General features: G+C 39.7%; 1 protein-coding gene across 1 annotated transcript; it reads right to left on the reverse strand.

Moving 5' to 3' along the window:
• Window positions 1-1,582: 1,582 nt before the first annotated feature.
• Window positions 1,583-19,585, reverse strand: AMACR (alpha-methylacyl-CoA racemase; the record flags this gene model as incomplete). The annotated part of the gene is made up of 4 exons (XM_010148712.1): window positions 1,583-2,131; window positions 11,512-11,698; window positions 16,729-16,889; window positions 19,442-19,585. Coding segments are annotated over 4 exons (902 nt in total), but the record flags the coding sequence as incomplete, so codon positions are not given.
• Between the last annotated feature and the right edge of the window lie 1,943 nt (window positions 19,586-21,528).

The following is a 21,528-nucleotide window of genomic DNA, read 5'->3' on the forward strand; positions in this document are numbered from 1 at the left end:
AATTATTAAACTATTCTTATCTCAAACCACAGCCTTTCTGACCTTTTTCCTTTGATTCTCTCCCCCATACCACTGGGGAGGTGAGTGAGCAGCTGCATGGTGCTTAGTTGCTGTCTGGGGTTAAACCGCAATGACCGGTACCCCAAAGTCCCTCTTACTTCCCAATCCCTTCATTCCCCAGCCTGTACTGACACCGGGCTGGGGGTTGCCCTGACCCACTACAGGACCTGGCAGTTTTGAACCTCATGAAGTTCACAGGGGCTCACTTCTGGAGCGTGTCCAGGTCCCTCTGGATGGCATCCCTTCCCTCAGGCACATCAACTGCACCACTCAGTTTGGGGTCATCTGCAAATCTGCTGAGGGTGCACTCAATCCCACTGTCTGTGTCATTATTAGACAGTACTGGTCTCAGTATGGACCCCTGAGGTCAACATCAGTTTTTAAATCCACCTCTGTGATTTTGGGGTCCAAAAAAATATCGGTGCTATAGGGATTATATTTGACAATGTCCATTGCTCTCCACCATCATCAGATGCAGCTGCGACCAAGCAAATTGTTAGATCTTACTGTAAAGGCATACAATATTCAGTAATTTACATTAGAGTGATTATCAACTGGAAACATAAGTTGCTTTTGCTGATTGTTTATCTAATTTGTCAGGACCTACTAGACCACTTTTGCTTCCAGGCCAAGTGTTTATGTATCAGAATGCAGAAGGTTTTTTCATAGTAATAACACTAACATTGTGGCATGACACATGTAAAATGAGCTAAAGTATATCTCAGCTTTGAACGTCTTTGTAAGCAACAAACTGATCTTCAGCAAGGTAAACACACTGACAAAATTATCAAAAACCCCAATCCCTCATATCATAATTCCTGTCATGTCAGACAAAAGAAAACTGTTCAAATGCCTTTGTTTTGTTGGGGTTTTTTTCCTTGAAAAAAACTGTTTCAAATGAGTTTAACTTTGAAGGAAATTAAAACCACCATGGAATAATCACTGTTTGAAACCTGTGCAGGTAAACTGCCTACCATTTTTCCAAAGAGAGAAGAAAGGATTAATACTCGGCAGCTATTTTAAAAACAACAGATTTTGTTCTGAAGTTATTTTCTAGGCAAACTGAAATTCCAGATGTAATATAATCAGGAGACTGCATTAGGAAAATGTAGTCAGGCTATTAAATAGAATTACTTTATGACAATAACCCTACAGCACCACATAAGAAAACAGCATTATTGCGATCATTGCCTTGGCATGATAAGGCAAATGAATTAATATCATAAGATAGAGGAAAAAATCCCATCTAATCTATGAGTAAACAACACAATCACTTGTTTAGGAAGAACTGTATTTTATGAAAAGTATTGCCTTCATGTAATTAACAACACACATTACTAAGCAACGGTGTAAATAAGAATTAAAAGGAAGAAGCACGTCACAGGATACGGTATTTAAAGAAACATTTTGAGGATTTGCAGCTGCTTACGAAGCAAACTGTGTAGATCTTCAGAACACGATTTTCCTACCATTCTAGCCTGCAGGCCAAGTTATGTATGCAGTACATAACTCCCACTGTTTTCAATGAAATTAAAACGTCAATAATTTAAAAAAATATTTTAAATCTATATAATGCAAACAGTTATTTGTCATATAATTCACTTATAAGGCATAAAAACATACTGTGTCAGCCTGAAATCTGTCTGATTTGTACAGTTAGATTATAAATTAGCTTTTGGTTTACTGAATCCTATTACTTTATCAGAATAAAGTTTACTAATCTCTTGCTTAGTAAATCCGTATTCTAGAAGTATCTCTTCTGTGTGTTCTCCTATAAAAGGATCTCGTTTAGACGATGGAACAGCAGGGGTCCTTGACAGAAGAGGAGCAGGTCTAGGACTTATCTCTTCCTGATCATTTTTGATAAAAGAACTTCTTTGTTTGTTATGCTGATGTGAGGCAACATCATCAAAGGATAAAACAGGGGTCACACAGGCGTCGGTACCATCAAATATGCTGCACCACTCAGCTTGGGTCTTCTGTGCAAATATGGATGCAAATTTTTTCTTCATTTCAGGCCAGTCAGAGAAACTCAACTGACTGGGCAGTTTATCGGAATCTAGCCCAAGACCTGGAAGGAGAAAAGCAAAGTTTAACTGCAGTGTAGCTTAGATAAAGGGCTGTCCACAACTGAATGTGCTCCTCGAGACGCGAGCATTCTGCAGGCAGTCCAACGCCGCAGAGCGCAATAACTAGAAGTCAATTCAAAGTTTATTGTGATATCTGTGATTGAGGGGAGGGAGCAGGAGAATAAAATGTTCTATTAATTACTTGCAATTAGACTAAACCGCATCCGCTACAGCCTTTTAACTAAGCACATACAATAAACACTCATTTGCATAAACACTTCATAAAAGCAGCAGCTGCCTAGAGATAACATTTTGTCCTGAGAATATTTTCTATCATATGTGTTGTATTCTCTAGCTGGCAGTAGCAACACAGAAGTCTGCTGACTGGGTCTTGGACTGCAGCAATATGCTTACCTCACAGAAGCCACACATCTGCCAGAGCTGGACATCCAGCAGGCCACAGTGTGTCCAGCACAACTGGGTTATTTCTCTGCCAGAGAGGGGAAGATGGTGAGGATGGATACACCCAGACTCGGTGTGTCAGCTGCAGGCTAACTGACCTGAATCACTGAGTCACAGAATGGTTTGGGTTGGAAGGGACCTTAAAGATCACCCAGTTCCAACCCCCCTGCCATGGGCAGGGACACCTTGCACTAGGTCAGGTTGCTCCAAGCCTCATCCAGCCTGGCCTTCAACACTTCCAGGGATGGGGCATCCACAGTTTCTCTGGGCAACCTCTTCCAGTGCCTCACCACCCTCTGCGGGAAGAATTTCTTCCTGATATCTAATCTAAATCTCCCCGCTTTCAATTTAAACCTGTTAGCCCTTGTCCTGTCACTACAGGCCCTTGTAAAAAGTCCTGTTTCTCAACCCCTCAGTCCAAACAGACTCCAGCATTGTCTGTTGCTCTCCTCTCTTTAGCACACTTCCCAGCCTCCAGCTCTCCACTGCTGCTCTTTTGGAAAAGTGAATCCCATAGCCCTTACTAACTCCTTAAGAACTCTGCTTCCCAAAGACCAGCCACATGGACCACCTAGGTATGCAGTACACGCATCCCTTCTGAGACACAAGAGCAGAAGACGGACACACAGGCTTTGTACTGGAAATTTCCTGAACTAGGCAAGTCCTAGGTCCTTCCCGTAACTAAGCACCACCTTCCCTCTCACAGGGAGTTTACGTCTCTCATGTGCAGCCAGTTCCCCATCTCTGTTTCTGCTCTCGTGGATCCTGCTCTCTGCACTCCTTACCCTTCCATTCTCCTGCTTAAAGGATATCCAAAAATTGTTATCACTTCTGCAGGGTTTATCTCAAAACAGACATAAGAAACAAGGCAATCAAACCACCCTGTCAACATGGTGACAGTACAGAGTCTATGACATCAAACAGAAATCAGCAGTGGTATATTGAAGGCTGTCCAAACAGTCACATCCTGAAATTCAGGAGCATGAACACAGCAGGAAAAAAAAATCAGAAAAAAGCAGGGATCAGAAAGAAGTTAATTTGATAAATTAGAAAGACTAGAGAACAGCTACCTAATACTTCACAAACAACAAAAAAAGGGAGCTGCTTAGAAAACAACAGCTCTGTGTAAAAGGCAGTGAAAACATAGGGTTCTGCAAACAATTTTGAGCGTTCTTTCTTGTATTTTTGGACATCTGGTATCAGACTGATGATTTGACTTGCAACAGGCTTGGCTACTAGGTGCGGGTGTGCAGGTAGAACATACACAGAATCCTTCTGATCTTTAGCTCTAAATAGGCATAAAAAATGTTCTGCATCCTCTATTTCCACAGCTCCCTTATCATCGAGAGGGGGAGACATAGCTACTGAAACATCCAGGGAATAATGTCCATTCGTCTGTTCTTTAAGTTCTTTCTTGCTGCTCATAATCTCTACTATATGCACTTCTTGGGGCTCACAGGTTCTCCCAAGATACCATAATATTTAGGAATTTCACTGTTGATCACAAGGTTCTTAAATAGTAGCTTTGAAAATGAGCACGTGCTTTGAAATCTTGGTATTGCAAAGGAAAACACAGAGAAGTTGCCAGTCTCCAGACCCAGAAATACAGCCTTGCAGTTGCTCACATTCAGAAGAAAATCAACACAGTGAAAGACAGAATAAGCGTTTTCACGTCTTATTGGAGATCCCTACGGATATCAGAATAAGTATTACCACAAGGTAAACATCAGTCCCTACTGAGTTACCAAGTCATTTTCACCTAAAATCACCAAACTTACCATTGAATCTTCGTAACTGTTCATATTATCCCGAAAAAAAAAAAGGTCAGATGAAGATTACTCATAATGGTTGAGCATCCATAATTAAATAGAACCTAACAATGCTCTCAAAATTGATTTGATTATTAATCTTCAAGGTATAATACTAAAGATGAACTGTGCTATACACTTCGGAACTAGGAGGTGAGGAGAATTCGCCTTCCACAGTGAGTAAAGCTAAGTAACAACACACTGTCTGAGATTCTGCCTCAAAGCATGAAATCTTGTCAGTCGGAAACATTGTTTCATAAGTATTTACTTGCTTATTAATTATGGTTTGGGTTCTAGCAGCCAGTCGAACAGGAACAGAGCTCTACCGTTCTCCCATTACACAATTACATCTGAAGACCATGCCAGATGGAAAGTCGGCTGAACCACACTGCTCATGCTCTAGCAAAACAGAACAATATGCAGGACCTGGAATTTTATCTTACATGCTCATTTTCCGTTGACCACTGAAGACTTCAACTTTAAAAAGCCTGAACCAAGCACTACCGCTTCTCGTTTTCCAGCCTGTGCTAACCGTCTGTGGTGCCGAGGAACAGAATCACAGCAGGAGCGACTGAGTCAACAGGGAAACAATTACACAGCACAGCGTTGTTTGGGATACCACAGGATGACAGATTTTGCGCAACGTAATCAAGAGCACAGTATCTTTTACACAGAGTATCTGGTAAAGCAATCTCAACTTGTTTCCAAGTTATTTTGTTCAAATTTTCATCTAGGGATTCTTGTTTAGAGAAGCCCGTAGCCTACCCCAGTGCTGCTCTGAAATAACGATTTTTGAAAAAAGAAAAACTACACCTCCTTACAGTGATACAGCTTTAGAACAGAATAGAATAGAACCTTTAAATGCTACAGCGCTACTGACATATATCTGCACGCCACTCATTAATGCCACAAAGCGAGATCTCTGTTTCTACAGAACTACTTCGACAGACCACAGTAACATCGGGCACCTATTTCAAGAGAGAGAAAACAGCAGAACTCATTAGGTCAATCAGTGAAGTTGCTTCAGTATGTTGGAAATAACCAGATTCTTGTAGTACTTCAGCCACACTAATCTGAAATACTGTTTAGGATCCTTAGCAGAGCTTTGTTCAGGATTTTCTTGTTTTAACTTGCTGGCAGTCTTCTCAAAACTGTATGCTCATAGCACAGTAATTCTGAAATTAGGTTTTCACAACATGACTGAATGGAACCATCTAGCATGGGAATCCCTTTTTTTTTTTTTTCTCCCAAACTACATCCATACAGCGTGTGCCACTGTTCTCTCTCTAAATGTACTTCATTCTCACTCTGAGAGGGAATTGAATTTTAGAATGTTCTAATACAGTAGTGAATTTTCACTGAAGTAACTATCTTAATTCTTTTTTTTCTGCTCAAAGTTTCTGAAACAAAACCATTTTTTAGAAAATGACAGTTCAGCAAAAGGTTGATTAGGCCCAGAGTACTACCAGAGCATCACTGCAATGCATCCATAGCTGTACTCCAAATTTACACATCTAATTACAACAATTGCACATGTTTTGGTGCAGCAAGGACCTGGCCCTCTACAGCATTTGTACAATGTTTAAGGCTTATAATGATAAGTGAATTCAAATAAAACTTAACATTATGTGTAACTGGGAATGTCTAAAACGTAATGGGGAAACTGTCCACTCTGCACATTGTAAGAGGAGTGCTGTATTGAATTCAGCACGAGCAGATTTTTAATACAGTACACAATACTTTACAATCACAAAATGGAGAGCCCTGTGGAAATCCTTTACAATGATGTAAACAATGTTGTTCAAGTGCTTCCTAATTTATTTTTCCTTCTTTTTAAATAGAAGTCACACAATGTAGGAGTATTAAACTAGTATGAAAGGAGTACTACAAATACACGGCCAGAACTTTAGTGATAGTGCTTTCCACATCAGTATATGGTGACACTCAGTTCACCTTACGTAACCAAGTTTACACCACAGGACAGTGCAGAATCAAACCTTTACTCTGACCTGATGTACAACATACACTGTGTTCTGCATGCCTCTTGTGGCCTGGGTACAGCAATACATATTGCTAAAAATCAAGAGAAACCTGCAGAAGCAATTTACAGGTCAGCTGGAAGACATTCCGTCTCTTTCTGCCAAAACACTGAGACTTAACATCAGTAGCACATGTTTCTTAGATCAGGTTTTTCCTAAGATGCAAAGGCATTTTAGTTATTTACTGTCTGACTTTTGTAGTATTAAAATTAATATAAGCTAAGGTATTACAGCATGTTTGTTAACAGCAAATAGTCTATAGTGACCCCAGAATATAACTCCTGGTACTACAGCTACTACAGCAATTATTTACCATATCTATTTTATATAGCTTCAGTTTCTGATATAACCCTTTCTTTTTTAAACTCATAAATTTGTGGTAAGCAGAAATTCAATTTTCCCTGTCAAACACGATCTACAAAGCCAACAGTTTCTCAACTGAGATGCTGTATTTTCTTAAACTTAGTTTCCCCCTGCAGACCCCTTAGGAACTTTCCTTGCCATGCCATTAACTGCACTCTGGTCCAGCACCGGGTTCCTAATGCTGCAGGGAAACACTGAAGTGAACCAAAAGCGAAAGGAAATTAGTTTCACTTCATCTAACCAGAATACTGTGAGCAGGGACGAATGGTTCAGAAATCATGTTCCTTTCCCAATTCTCTAATCTTTAAATCTCCAGCTCTTAATCTGCAACACCCATATCCTTGTGTTCTTATTACACGGGAGGGGCAGAAGTAACCTATTCTCTGAATATAGACTGGGAGACATAAAGTGGCTTTTGAATATATTTTATCTGGAACAGAATCAAATTGTTCACCAGCAGAACTGACCAGAATTATGGGAAAAAAAGAGTATGAAATAAAATTATGGAAATTGTAGCTGGAACATCCCTTTTTAAAGCTACTTCAAAGCAGGGAATTAATGCCTGGAACAGACGACTCAGCCTAAGTCAAGCTCCTCGAGTTTGTGAAAGCAATACAATTCTCACAAGCAGCTTTTTTTTTTTCCTATAACATTCAAAGGCCTAAATTCTGAATTGTATTTCTGCAACAGATATCCCAGAAAGGAAAAAACCCCTAAGCCACAAGAAGGATCTGCTGTTCTAACTTAGTACACTATTGCTTTAAAAAGCTTGCAACCACACCTACTGAAGGGGATAAATATTTTCTGTGTGAAAATCTGAACAATTCATAATATGCACCTAAAATACAATGATGAAAGACCACCAATTTTAAAAGTATTGTGAAAAAATCTTGAGTTCTGTCTGGTACTTTAAGAAATGTACTTTTATAAAATAAACAAAGAAAATCTATTGACTGTAAACAAGCAAAGATTGTGACACAAAGGCAAAAAGCAAAATTTCCTTAGAAAACTGTAGTCTGTATATTGGATTTTTTCAGTATGACAGAAACAGACAGAAACACAAGCACAACTGTGATTGCAGTTGTTGTCTACTTACAAATGGAAACACCAGTTCTTTATTGCTGGAATAACTATTTTTGAAATTTCAGCTGTTAAAATCAATCTGTTTCTGTTCATTGTAAACCTCAGGAATACTTTCGCACATGAAAATAAAACTGTTCAGTGTGGTTGCCACAATATAGGCAGATGCTCCAACTTCATGCTCTAAATTTCTGAGAAGCAGCTAAGAGGAAAATAGGGAATTTCAGCATTTTCCTCAGTAAAGAGTTGTCTAAATAAGACAGAGACCAGTCAGTGATCATGTTATAGTGCCTGACCACTGGATTCATCCTTCAGAGGCTTCTTTCTAGATAAGCTGGCTGAGAGAGAGAAAACCTGGAGCCTTGCCCTCAGCAATGGTCAATACAAGAAGGCTGGACTGTCCAGCAAAGGTTCACTGAGAAGTCACAAACAAGACCGGACACCATTACAGAATTTGTTTTCTTTTTGAACAAATCTAGATTCCATTCCATCCCTGTACCGTAAAAGTAACTGCTATTCAACCTAATCTCTAGAGAAGAATAAAATACTGCAGCCATGAATACTGCAGGCCAATATTTGATCACTTTAAGCCACACATATGGGTATTTGAGTAAGCAGCTTTATTATTTTCTTTTTTCCTTTGTATTTAATACAGGCATTTTCCCTGAAGGCATGTATTGGAATTCCAAATTCCCTAACTTCCAGAGGAAGGGCTTACATTTTACTTTGATACAGCTTTATATTATTTTTGTTCTCAAACTCCATTTCTTGCAAGCAAAAAAAACCAAAAAACCTCAAGGGACTGGATGAGAATAACATTTCAAAGAACTGAAAAGTATGGAATAATCAACTATACTTTCTTTTTTAAGATCTGGTAGGGTAGAACTGGAGTTTGCAAAGAATTTATTCTCAGCGTAATAGGGGTCAAAGTATGAGTTTCTTCAGCCAAGAACATGGCTCTTTCAAACATGACATCTGACCTGGGGGCAGCACATAATGCTGGACAGGTCCCTGAGCCACTCCAGGACTTAAGTGTTTCATGTACCAGCACATACCAATCTGGATATTCTATGCACTCACAGAACAATAATGAGCTACAGAGAGAAGCAGCCGCTTACAGCCACAGCTGTGCAAGAGCTTTGGGAGCACCACAGGCTGCAAGAGAACAAAGCCAAAGTGTACAGAACAAGGTCTCTCTTGGGGATCCTGCTCACCACAGGCATACCCCACTTACAACTTCAAACCTTCACTTCATAGTATCACAGAATGGTTTGGGTTGGAAGGGACCTTAAAGGTCATCCAGTTCCACCCCCCCTGCCATGGGCAGGGACACCTTCCACTAGACCAGGTTGCTCAAAGCCTCATCGAGCCTGGCCTTGAACACTTCCAGGGGTGGGGCATCCACAGCTTCTCTGGGCAACCTGTGCCTGTGCCTCACCACCCTCTCCGGGAAGAACTTCTTCCTGATATCTAATCTAAACCTCCCCACTTCCAATTTAAACCCATTACCCCTTGTCCTGTCACTACAGGCCCTTGGAAAAGGTCCCCCCCAGCTTCCTTGTAGCCCCTTCAGGCACTGGAAGGTGCTATAAGGTCTCCCCGGAGCCTTCTCTTCTCCAGGCTGAACACCCCCAACTCTCTCAGCCTGTCCCCACAGCAGAGGTGCTCCAGCCCTCAGAGCATCTTTGTGGCCTCCTCTGAACTCGCTCCAACCAGTCTATATCCTTCTGATGTTGTGGGTTCCACAGCTGGATACAGTACTCCAGGTAGGGTCTCACAAGAGCAGAGTAGAGGGGCAGAATCACCTTACCATGCTCCTGAATTTCAAAAACTCCTGGAAGCACAGGCGCTGGCACTGACTAGGCTCTTGTCAGCAAAACGTAGCTGACTGGGGCTGAGCTGGCAGACTGGGGCTCTCACTGCCTGTGAGGGGAATTCTCATGGTTTAACCCCAGCTGGAAACCAAGCACCACACAGCCACTCACTGACTCCTCTTCCCTCAGTGGGACTGGGAGAATATTGGAAGGGTAAAAGTGAAAAAGAAACTCATAGGTAGAGATTAAAAAAAGCTTAATAACTACAAGCAAATAATAATAATTAAAACAATTGTTAGGAAAAGAGGGGGAAAAATAATAACAAAGAAAGAGAAAAATAAAACCCAAGAAAGACAAGTGATGCAAAAGAAAACAGCTGCTCACCATCAACTGACTGATGCCCAGCCAGTCACGGAGAAGTGGGCCATGCCAACCTACTCCCCAGCTTTATTGCTGAGCATGACGTCATCTGGTATGGAATTTCCCTTGGGTCAGTTGGTGCCAGCTGTCCCAGCTGTGTCCCCTCCCAACTTCTTGTGCATCCCCACAAAAAGTTGCTGGTGGGGTGCTGTAAGGGGCAGAAGAGGCCTTGATGGTGTGTAAGCACTGCTCCGCAACAACTAAAATATCAGTGTGTTATCAACACTATTTTCAGCACAAATCAAAAACACAGTCCCCCCACATTCTGAAGAAATTTAACTCTATCCCAGCTAAAACCAGTACAGGTATCCATGCTATAATTCAAGAAATAATCAGTGGGGAGAGACTGAGTAAGATCAGGAGCTGCCTCACTGCCAGCCTCACTCTGCAAAGATATAAGTCATGCCTGAACAGAAGTGGTTCACATAACACTGGCACATCCACTTTAGGTATATCCTTTGTTGGTATTCATTCTACTCATTAAGCAAAAATAAAATCAGATTAAGAACTTTTTATATCCTTCATATTCAGAATACCAGAAAGAGACTAAATACCAAATACTTTTGTGTATTTCTTATATTTTCATAAATTCTGTATGGAAAGCATAGCAATCTACCAAAGAAGCGCAACAGAAGAAATAATTCTTATATTAAATAACCATTAAGAAGCTAAAAGCACATCTGACAAAAAGCCTGAAGAATACAAATAGTTCAAAGATAAAGAGGAACTTGCAAATTTCTGTTTTAACTTCACACAATTATTTTGCATGACCCCTTCTAATTTCTCAAACAGATAAATCATATTTTATAGTGGTACTTAAAGAGTCTTCAGTCAAATATAAAAATTATATCCATAGCTGGACACTGAAATAATTCAGAAATTGTGTGGTGGAAATTAAATTATAAAACTGACTTGCTTCTAGAAAAATTCCGCTCTATCGAGAAATATTATGAACTACTTCCAATGAATGTAAATTTTTGAAAAAATTTAAGTAGAAATTATAGCACAAATAACTGAAATTGCTTGAAATTTCATCTGCAATACCAAATAATTCAGTCTCATTTTAGCGTACATTCACAATCCCTTGAAATAAGTGGTTTGCAAAAATAGTTTAGTGCTCCAGCTACCCACATCACAGCCTATCACCACCACAACTCCAGGTGAAAACCTGCAATTTAAGTGTAGTTTTTGAGAGTAAGGTGAAGAAGGCATGAAAAAGAAAGAAATTAATTTGTGGAAGAAGAAAGTCACCTAAACTGCTACACTACTACACAATCAGTTTCAAGAAGTGTTTAGCTTTTACAAAGAAACCAACGTTACCAATGTCATGAATCAAAATCAAGAAGTCATTCAATCATGCTGTGCTGATGTGAAACAACTGCTCAGGGCTACTTACCCTTTATTAACTCTTCATAGAATTGAGGTTCAATGGCACCAACGGCCATGAATTTTCCATCGGAGGTCTTGTAGGTTTCGTAAAAAGGTGCACCGCTATCTAGCAGGTTCTCACCTCGAGGTCTGTTCCAAAGTCCCAAATTTTGTGATTTCCACAGGAAAGAACTTAGGTATGCTACTCCTTCTACCTTAAAGATCCACAGGAAAAAATAATAGTTTCAGTAAATTAGCTGGCACATTACCTAAATTAACATAAAACAAAACAACAAAATACTACTACCAGTTCTGTTCTTTGTTAAGAATTTTAATGACAAAATCTCTGGTAAATAGTTTAATTTCTTAAAATTTTCAGTTATTGTTTATATTGCATATGTTAAATCCCCCAGAATTAGTGAACAGAGCATATATGTAATAATGCAGCTCCCGCTGGGTATTCCAACACATAAAGCTTCCTCATTTAGAGAGTTCATTATCATTAGGAGTTCACAAAGAGAATATAAGTACTTTTAGGTGATAGGACAAGCTTCCTGGCTCTATAGAATATTAAGTACCTGACAGACATCAAGCCTTCTAAACCTCTGGAAATCAAGATGCCTATACCAGTCCTGTTAATTTTCCAATTTTTCTCCACATTAACTTCTTTGAATTTACTGGTTATAAAAAGATTGCTACTTTTAGAAGAAAACTGGAAGGAAATTAAAGGTTAAAGCTGTGTTATACCCTGGGAACTGGGAAGGTCATCTCCATCACAAGTTAAAACAAAAATTATTGTCCCACTTCCATCACTGCAAGTACACAGACATAGCAAGGTAACCTCTAAATAGGCAAGTGTCTTGTGAGTACAGCACTAGAAAGCAGGATTAATCCTGTTCTAACTTGTTCCCTAACATTTTGGCTGTGTGGAGTATAACCAGATGAAAATTGAGTTTGTTAAGCCTTTCAGTAATATCAAGCTTGTATCAGTCTTTCCAAGCAAAATCCCATCCCAGAGTTTCGCTTACCAGCAGAATCCATTTTCTTCCAACTGCATTAGATAAACTGTTACAGAACATGAGGCAGTAACAGCATATGGCCAGAAACATTCCAGTGGAACAGAGAAAAACCCAAGCTGTATCATTTAGAGTATCATTTTGATTCATGCATTTTCAGCTCTGTAAAATTAACCTAATACTGTCTATAGAGAAAAGCACAGAGATTGAACCAAAATAAAAAGCTACTGAATTTTTATGTGGAAAGATCTATTTGTTTCTACCTTTCCAAGCAAGAATTTACAAAATGCCAAACTTTGAAGTATGCAGTCATGAAGGTTTCTTCATTTAATGTGTATTAGTTGGCCTCCTTCTCAATTACCTACCACGAAATCAGGAATACTTCTGCCATACCTGTCATATGTTAAAGTCAGTAAAAAAGTACTTTCCTATGAGAAAATACTCTACACTTTCATATACACGTTTGCAAGGATATCAAAACAATGTTTGCTTTTTTAATGATAAGATCTTGCACTGTTCATATTCACAAAAAAACATTGGAAATAAGGATAACAGTAAATGGTGGTAATGTTAGAATAAGCTCTGACAGCAAACTAGATTCTGGTGCTGACAGAACTACTTGCAATGCCTACATACAGTGCTACTTTCCCTGGAAACAAAATAAAAGAGCACATCTGTTTTGGACTGGTGAATGGACTTTAGAAATACCCCTGGCAGAGCAACTGGACAGCCACCTCCCGCCTGAGGCCCACTGCAATTCCAGACAAGTAAAAAGGTGTCCGAACATCTGCACCAAACCTCCAAAGGCAAGCTCAAGTGAACACCACACACTAACCTGGACACTTTCTTTCAAAACATGAAAAGGACAATGTGGGGAGATTCCAGTTAAACCTAACTGCAGAAAGATTACAGTAGGAGTTTTGTGTTTCACTTAATGGCTCCCTCACGCTAAAGGCATCAGCAGTCTCTAAAGCAGGGACAGGAATCCACAGGCACCACCCCTCCGGGTGACCTGTCTGCCCCACAAGTCTTCTGTTCCTTCTGCAGAGTGAAACAGTTCAAACAAAACTGAGAATGAATCCACACCAACCTAATCTTTACCCTCGTGACTGATGACTGCCTCTAGGATGTGGGAGTTTTGGTTTCGAATACCTCCAGGCTGAGAAAAATCTGTCTTCTGCTGGACAGCTAAATACTCTTGCCATGAGACTGTTATGCAAGTGGTCATTACCACCATCCTCTCCTGTGGCTGTCTTTCCACAAAGGGTGAGTCATGCCTGGTCAGATGCCTACCACCAGCAGAAGGCTCTGTGTCTGAAGGCAGCGAGAACCTGAAGGGTGGCCCTGACTCACACGCCTCTACCCCAGTGCCGTGCAAGAGTGCAGAGGTACAACTGTGCCTCCCGTCTCCTATCACCGTGTCCACTCCGCATCCTACTCAGCACAGGGGCGCATCAGGCTCCCTGCATGATACCTATGACCCCTACAGAGTCAATGAGAAGAGACAGCAATTAGCACGAATGGATTCAGACCAGGCATTTAATTCTTCTGAGGTAGGCAGCTGAAATGCAGGACCCAGCGCCTGCTTTTCACGCAGCACAACAGTAACACTGGACACTGTGAACAGGTGATGCAGATCCAGCCCTCGGCCTGATCCCATCTACCCCCTTTTTGTATCCATTTAGTTTCACTAGAGGAGTTCCTCATGTGTATATTAACGACCCTAAGAATGCTCCCAAAATGTTTTTCAGCTTTCAGCACAGCGATTAGAAATAAAAGACAAGTAACAAATTCTTCTGTCACAGAAATTTAGATCTCAGCATAGAATTACTAACCTCGAAGACAAGGAATGATTGATTTTTTTAGACTGCTTCAGAAAATAGACATTGCAATAAAAGGAAAAAAAACAAACAAGTGGTCAGTAAAATAATCCATGAAGAAAGATGAAAACTTAAAAAAATTAATCCTTAGGACACAAAGCTGCTAAAAAATAAATTTTCCCTCTTCTACCACAGAAAATTCCACCATGTGTCATTTCTTAACATGTTCAGAGTACTTAAACTGTACAACAACTTAAGTAATAGGCCTATTAAATAAAAAAAAAGTAAAATCAAAATGACAGATGAAATGCTGCAGTATCATAATTTTAAAAACAGCTACTTCCATGAAATAAACTTAGATATAAAAACAGGCTCATCAAATCCTTGCTGTCAATGATGCATGTATGTTTTTCATCAACTGTCTCACTGAAAGTCTGTTCAAGGGAAAGGAACATAACAAAGTGCCAGATGAAGTACATTCAGTGATACTGGACAATATTCCATCCATTTCACAGGACACCAGGAACATCAGCATGGAGCTGTAAATTCCACAGTTATAATGAGACAAGAAAAAAATGAAAGAGAAAAGTTTTGAGGGCTTAAAAAAAAAACAAAAAAAAACCCAACTCAAAAAAAGACAGAACACATTGCATTCCCAGTGAGCCAGAGATCTCATTAGGACATTAACCAACTTACAGTGATTCTTCTCATTATAAATTCTTTTAATGACTTAAGGTACCAATAGTGAAAATAAGGTAGTATTCTTAAGCTACAAGAAATGCATTTTTAAATATTTGAAGACTTGTCACAATTCTCCATAGTTTTTGCTTCACAAATATACAAACTCGAAGCTTCAATTTTCCTTTCTAGGTCACGGTTGTAGACTCACATCATCTTTGTTGTGTTTCTCAGACCTCCTGAAACTGGTAATTTTTTTGGAAAGATGATGGCCAGTGTCAGAAACAGTATTTTCCTAAAGCCTTACAAATGTTGAATAGATTAGAAGAACTACTTTAGGAACTTTGCTGGCTCTATTTCCTGTTTATACACCCTAAGACAGCGTGTGTGTGTTTTACAACAGCATGATATTGTTGACTCATGTTCAGCTTGTGACTACTACAAACCCCCAGGATTGTACTTTAGCCAATTGTTCTCATATTGCATTTGTGCCGCTAATTGTTTCTTCCTAGGAGAACTACAGAGCAGTGGTCTCTGTGAATTTCAGCCAATTTTTTCCAGGTCACTTCTCCAATCTGAAAAGGTCATTTTCAATTCTAATCCAAGTGTCCAACGTACTTGTATTTCTTCCCACACGGATCTCATTTGTAAATTTACCAAACGCAATCACTCATTCATCATAATGCAGAAAACACTGAAAAAAAACCCCAACAGATGTCTGTAGAATTCCAGTTGATAAATTTTTCATTTTGGTGATCAACTACTAATAACTATTTTAAGACCAGTTCTGCACTGATCCCACAGAATTTTCACCCAGACCATAATGCCATGACCTGGTTCTCAGAATGTCATGTGAATTTGTCAAAACCTTACTCAAGATAGCTAACATCTCCTGCTCTTCTATCTTCAAGACTTCTTCAACAAAGGATTTTTTTTCAATTAACATGGGGTTTTGCTATTTTTTATTTAAGTCCAAATCATAGCCTTCGCTGGGTCACAACACCTCGAAGGGAGACGAAATTTTAATTGCAATGCTCTTTAGAAGGAAAAACAGAAAAAGAGACAGAGAGCAAAAAAAACACTTGCAGATAATATAGTTTTCAAGGGTAAATGTAAATACATATCTTTCCTCTGTGTGTAAGTGGGTGGCCTTGCAGTGAAAAAATCCAGAGTATTCATTAAGCTAATTTAGCCTTTAATTTCTTTTACGGCACATTAACACAAAGTGTTTGACTTCTTGGCAATAATCCATGGCAGTGTAATTATTCGAGGGAACAGTACTTCTAGTAAGACATGGTCTGTCACAAACTCACAAGGAGATGTATCTTGGATAAAGCTAATGCAATTCTTTATTTCATTAGGATCATCATTTTTGCTGTTATGCATGATGTTGTTTATTATACAATCTATTTCCATTCAACAAACTTACTCATCAGATATATACAGCTAATATTTTGTGAAGAAAGCAGACTGCTAAAAGGAAAGATAGAGAATGACACAGAGGGAAAGCCACAGTACATGTCCCATGTCATAAAGATGTTATGGAACAGTGATATTTGACAACTGCTTGCACAAGAAGGAATAGACATTTTATGGAATACCTCTTTTCCCGATTTCTCAACTGTAAAACTTATTAAGAGCTCAAATTTCCTCCCTTTTACAGACTTAGAGTAGGGAAAAAAACGAACAATGAAGCCTAAGAAACCACACCCTCCTTGAGACCAAACTTACCATACTTGCATCAATGATCTGCCCTTTGCCAGATCTGGTACGTTCATACAGGGCTGTAATAATGCCCATTGCACACATGACACCTCCACCAGCAAAATCAGCCAGGAGATTTACGGGTGCATAAGGGTTTTCATCTTTTCTACCCAGCTTTGACAGCACACCTGACAGAGAAAACAAAGCAAACATAAGTATAGAATTCACTATAAACATCCAGTTCTACAGTGAAAGTTTCATTCTTTTCAGTCTGTGCAAGTAAACCAGGACAAATCAAACTTCTACCAACAGTCTTCTGTCTCTACTCAGCTGTGTCAGCAAATAGTTACTCTTTAATTCACAAAAGAATAGAATATAGCAAATCATATTAGTGATGATGCAATTAATTAGAGATTAGTAAAAGTCTCACAGATAAACCATTAATAACTTGGCTACACAGGGATAAAAATCCATCTAAAAAAACTTGTGTGCAATAATTCTGTATTAGTACTCTGTACACGCACAGAACCTCCCCTGTAGGAATTCAATAGGCACAGTGAACGTGTCTCAAAGCAACGTGGGTAAACTGTTTTTCTCTGAATCCTTTAAAGGAAAATTGCAGATGTACAGTCTTCTGTGTACATGACCCACAAATTAATAATCATAACAAAGGATTTCACAGTGACAACTGCACATCAGTCCTATCCTCCCTCTTCAATTACATTAGTGAAAAAAAAGTAGTGTTTGCAGGTGAGTAACAGAGAAAGGTTCCCTCCGACTGCATGCAACACTGACACGAGGAACCTATGTTTATGCCAGAAATTATGCAGAAATGAAAGGGAATAGAGCAAAGGCTGAGCCAGTTTACTTCAGAAGGAGCTTTGATTCTGTTACCATTTCTCTGTCATCCTGAACAACCTCTTTATTGTCACCTTACTCTTTGTAGTTCCCTCACAGCGATCCCCTTTGGGCAAGCAAGAGACTCTGCTGTGTGATCATCTCTCTGCTACGCCTGTGGCCTCAGATCTGAGACTTGCAGCATATACGGTCAAAATACCCCGAGAGCTGCATGGTTCTGATGCACTGTTTAGTTAACTCATGGTTTAATGCACTTCCTAAGTGCAAGCAACTGAGTGCACAGTGTAAAGAAGTTCCCAAAGCCTGTAGTGCAGGCATAAAGCCCTGTCGTTGACTAACACCTCACTTTTAACAGTCAGGGTCGTCACAGGCACCAGCAAATTAACATATCAACTTATATCTGCAGTTTCTAATGCAAGACATTTTTTATTTAAGGAAAGCCAAAGCTCATCAGGAAAATACTCAGGATATGAAATCTTATTTTTGAGGAATGATACCTCTCAAACACCTTGTCCTATTTCCTTTAAATGAGCAGAAGAACTTGCCCTGTTAAATTTTAAGCCAAATTATTTAATTTTAGGAAGATAGCACTAACCAAAATATACTGATTACATCAGCCCCAGAGAAAAAAAAAAAACACCACTTATTTTTTTATACAATCTAAGGTAGCATTGTTTCTGCACTGACTCCTCACCTATCCTAATAACAATAAAAATATCATAATACTTGGAAATCATCTGGATGTGAAGTCAAAAGTGTTTCAGATGAGGCATCCTTTCTTCGCTCTTTGTTATTCTCTGACAATCTTAATGAGAGAGGACTTCATTCATACCTAAAGAAACTTAATTGCACAACACAATGACTCTGCACAGAAGGTGGCACCGGGTGGCCACATTTTCAGTGCCTCTGCTCTGGCCTTTTCCTGGGCTAAAAGAAATGCTTTATGCAGTGGGAAGCCAAGAAGTTTTGTGGCACTTTCTCTCCTCCCTCCCAGGCTCGGAGAGGCAGCAGAGACAGCAGCAGCATGAACACCAGTTGGTGGGGCCATGCACGAATCCACCAGAGCTGGGTAATTTTGTTGTCTGTTACTGCACACTTGTAGAAACCTGACACTTAAAAAACAGCACACTGGTTACACCACCTTAAGGAAACATAGCATCCTCACTTTATTTTAAGCCTATTTTCCTTTAGGTTGATATCAGTGGAGAGGTATTTACCGCAGAAAAGCAAAAGGAACTTAAATGGCTTAGGCTGCCAAGTTTTTCTTCACACACAACAAGCTACTCAAACATGCGAAACAATCTGCAGCCCTTTGGGGATTATACACATACAGGTTTCCTAAGAGCGAGGACCTGAAGAAAGAAGAAAACGTATAAAAACTCCAGTCCCCTCTTCCAAGAGAGAAACTTTATTCAGATAAAACAGCACAAGGGAAGGAAAATACGGTACAGCCTGAGACGATATGCTGATCCAGCCTAACCACTCGCTGCTGCTGCCAAAACGAACAGCCCGTCTAGCCCATGTCTCCTCCTTTCTTCTGCTGACTTTTTATGTTTGTTGGATCCCTTAATGAACTGCTTCACCTCAATAACCTGGCAGAAAAACATCCTCATTTCTCCTAGACAGTTTTGACTTGTGAGGGAGCTTACAGCGGGCTTAAGCAAGCGCCAGAGACGACTGGAGAGACAGGAGCAGGGAGATGCACACAGAAAGGGAAGAAAAGCCTCCTTTCACTGGAAGAGACGCTTCAGATCTGTTCAGCTGTTTCATCAAACTGCACCTCAGATAATTTGAGCTATCTGAAAATAACCTTTCAATAAATTCTTGAGTCTTTATTTAAAGTGGGAAAAAACCTTATTTGACACGAAATTTTACAGCCTACCTGATATAGCTAAATAATTGATGTCATGACCTGCAGACTTGGCATATTTTCCTGACTGGCCAAATCCAGTAAGTCTAGCATAGATGAGTCTGGGATTCTCCTGCAGAAGGACCTCTGGACCAAGCCCAAGTTTCTCCATGACGCCTTAAAAAGACAAAGCCACAGAATCCTAATAATTCACGTTTATGTTTAATTTCAAAATACACATGGTTCAAAGTTAAATTACACAAGAGCATAACTGAATTGCAATTTATGAAGTAATACATTCTAATTCACTATCCATATTACAATGTGAACAGCCATAATGTTATAAATTACCAACATACTGCATACATTTTGAATATAAACAAATTAAGTGGAAATTAAGCTTTCTTTTTTTTCCACCTTTTTTTCTGTTTTATGTCCCCAAAAGACTGGCAGTCAGCTTGCTGTAATCCACGTACTGTTGAATGAGAAAGCTACCAAAAGCTTGTAAAAAACAAACAAAAAAACCTACAACCAAACAAAAAAGAGAAAGACCAAGGCCTTACACTTTATCACATTAAAATGTGGTATCTTAGGCTTTGTCAGATTAAAATGATGTGAAATTGCTTCCATCTTTCACTGGTTTCCTCACCATATCAGCCTCTTAGTACCCCATGTGTTCCTGTGTTTTTAACTCACTGATACCCCTATTCCACAAACGACTTGCGACATAATGCACAAAAGAAAATTTGTTCTATTGTAATGCAAAGAATAAGGAACTTTCAGAAATCAATGAAATATCGGTTTGGTCAGCATGGGTTTACAGTAATCGAGGCTAAAATTCTGATCTTGCAGTTCTAAAATACTGGTTTTAAAAGAAGCAAATTCGAGTTGCAAATAAATGATAGATTTCTATTGGCTCAGTGCATCTTGATCAGACTATACCCTATAATCTATACTGGCACTGCAGGGAGACACATTTTGAAGGGGTAGGATAACTTCAATGCCTACGCTGCCCCAGAATCTATTACTGCAACTTGTTTCACAGACTACTCCATAATACTACTAAATCTTCAAATTCCTTAAGACCTATTTCTATAGTACTACTTACTGTGATTAACACTAAGGAGAAAGCAGTAAAATTCTGTAAAGGGTAAGATTTTCACAAGCACAAGTGAGAAGTGGGTGTGAAATAACTCCTGGTGTGACTAAGTCATTGTCAGAAGGTCAATGGCACATGTGTGTTTAAAGAAACTCTCCTGCTACTTAGGCCCTCATCTTCTCATTCGTTCACACCAGCTTCATGCTGGATCACAGATTGGCCTTGTTCAATTACAGGCCCGTAAAACCTAATGTCTAGTTATAAAATTACCTGCATTTCCGGACACACACACAAAAAAAGCAGCACAAGTGCCCATAAAAGCAAAGAAAGCAGAAATTTGCATGATAAGAAAATCCCACTAGAAAATACAGAACTAGCTACAATGAAAAACAGAGTTTAATGTCTTAATTTTGTTTACACAGGTCCTGAGGAACAAAAATTACAATCATAAACCCGTTTTCAGAATGAAAAACGTTATCCATGACAAAAGATATGTAAGCCTGCTTATGATACAGCCTTCTAAACTGACTGCAGAAACCCCAAAACACTCGAGGCAGTTCCACAGAAGCATGATCACAAAATCACAGAATGGTTTGGGTTGGAATGGCCCTTTAAAGGCCATCTAGTCCACCCCCCTGCACTGATGAGGCGGAACATCACTAGAACAGGTTGCTCAGAGCCCTGAGCCTGGCCTTGATGATACTCTTCGTAACAGTAGAGCATCCCCCCGGAGCAGCAGGGATACTGAAATGGGCTCGCATGAGCATCAGATAAGTTCCTGTGTGTGGCTTATGGATGAAGACAGCGTGTTAGATCTGCTGTCTTCAAAGGAACCATGAGGAATCTGAGAGCTCTGAGACTCGGACTGCTACCTGCTTCGCCTTACCCACGTGCTAATCTCACAAACGTGAGCTGAAGTGTACCAGCAGGTCAGAAAATCACCCCACGACTGATGCCCAAGCTCATGCATGACTCCTCGGCTCAGACGGGTGAGACGAAAGGCTGGACATGAGCTGGCAGT

Source organism: Eurypyga helias, unplaced genomic scaffold, assembly GCF_000690775.1.
Source record: "Eurypyga helias isolate BGI_N326 unplaced genomic scaffold, ASM69077v1 scaffold40793, whole genome shotgun sequence".
Taxonomy (NCBI): domain Eukaryota; kingdom Metazoa; phylum Chordata; class Aves; order Eurypygiformes; family Eurypygidae; genus Eurypyga; species Eurypyga helias.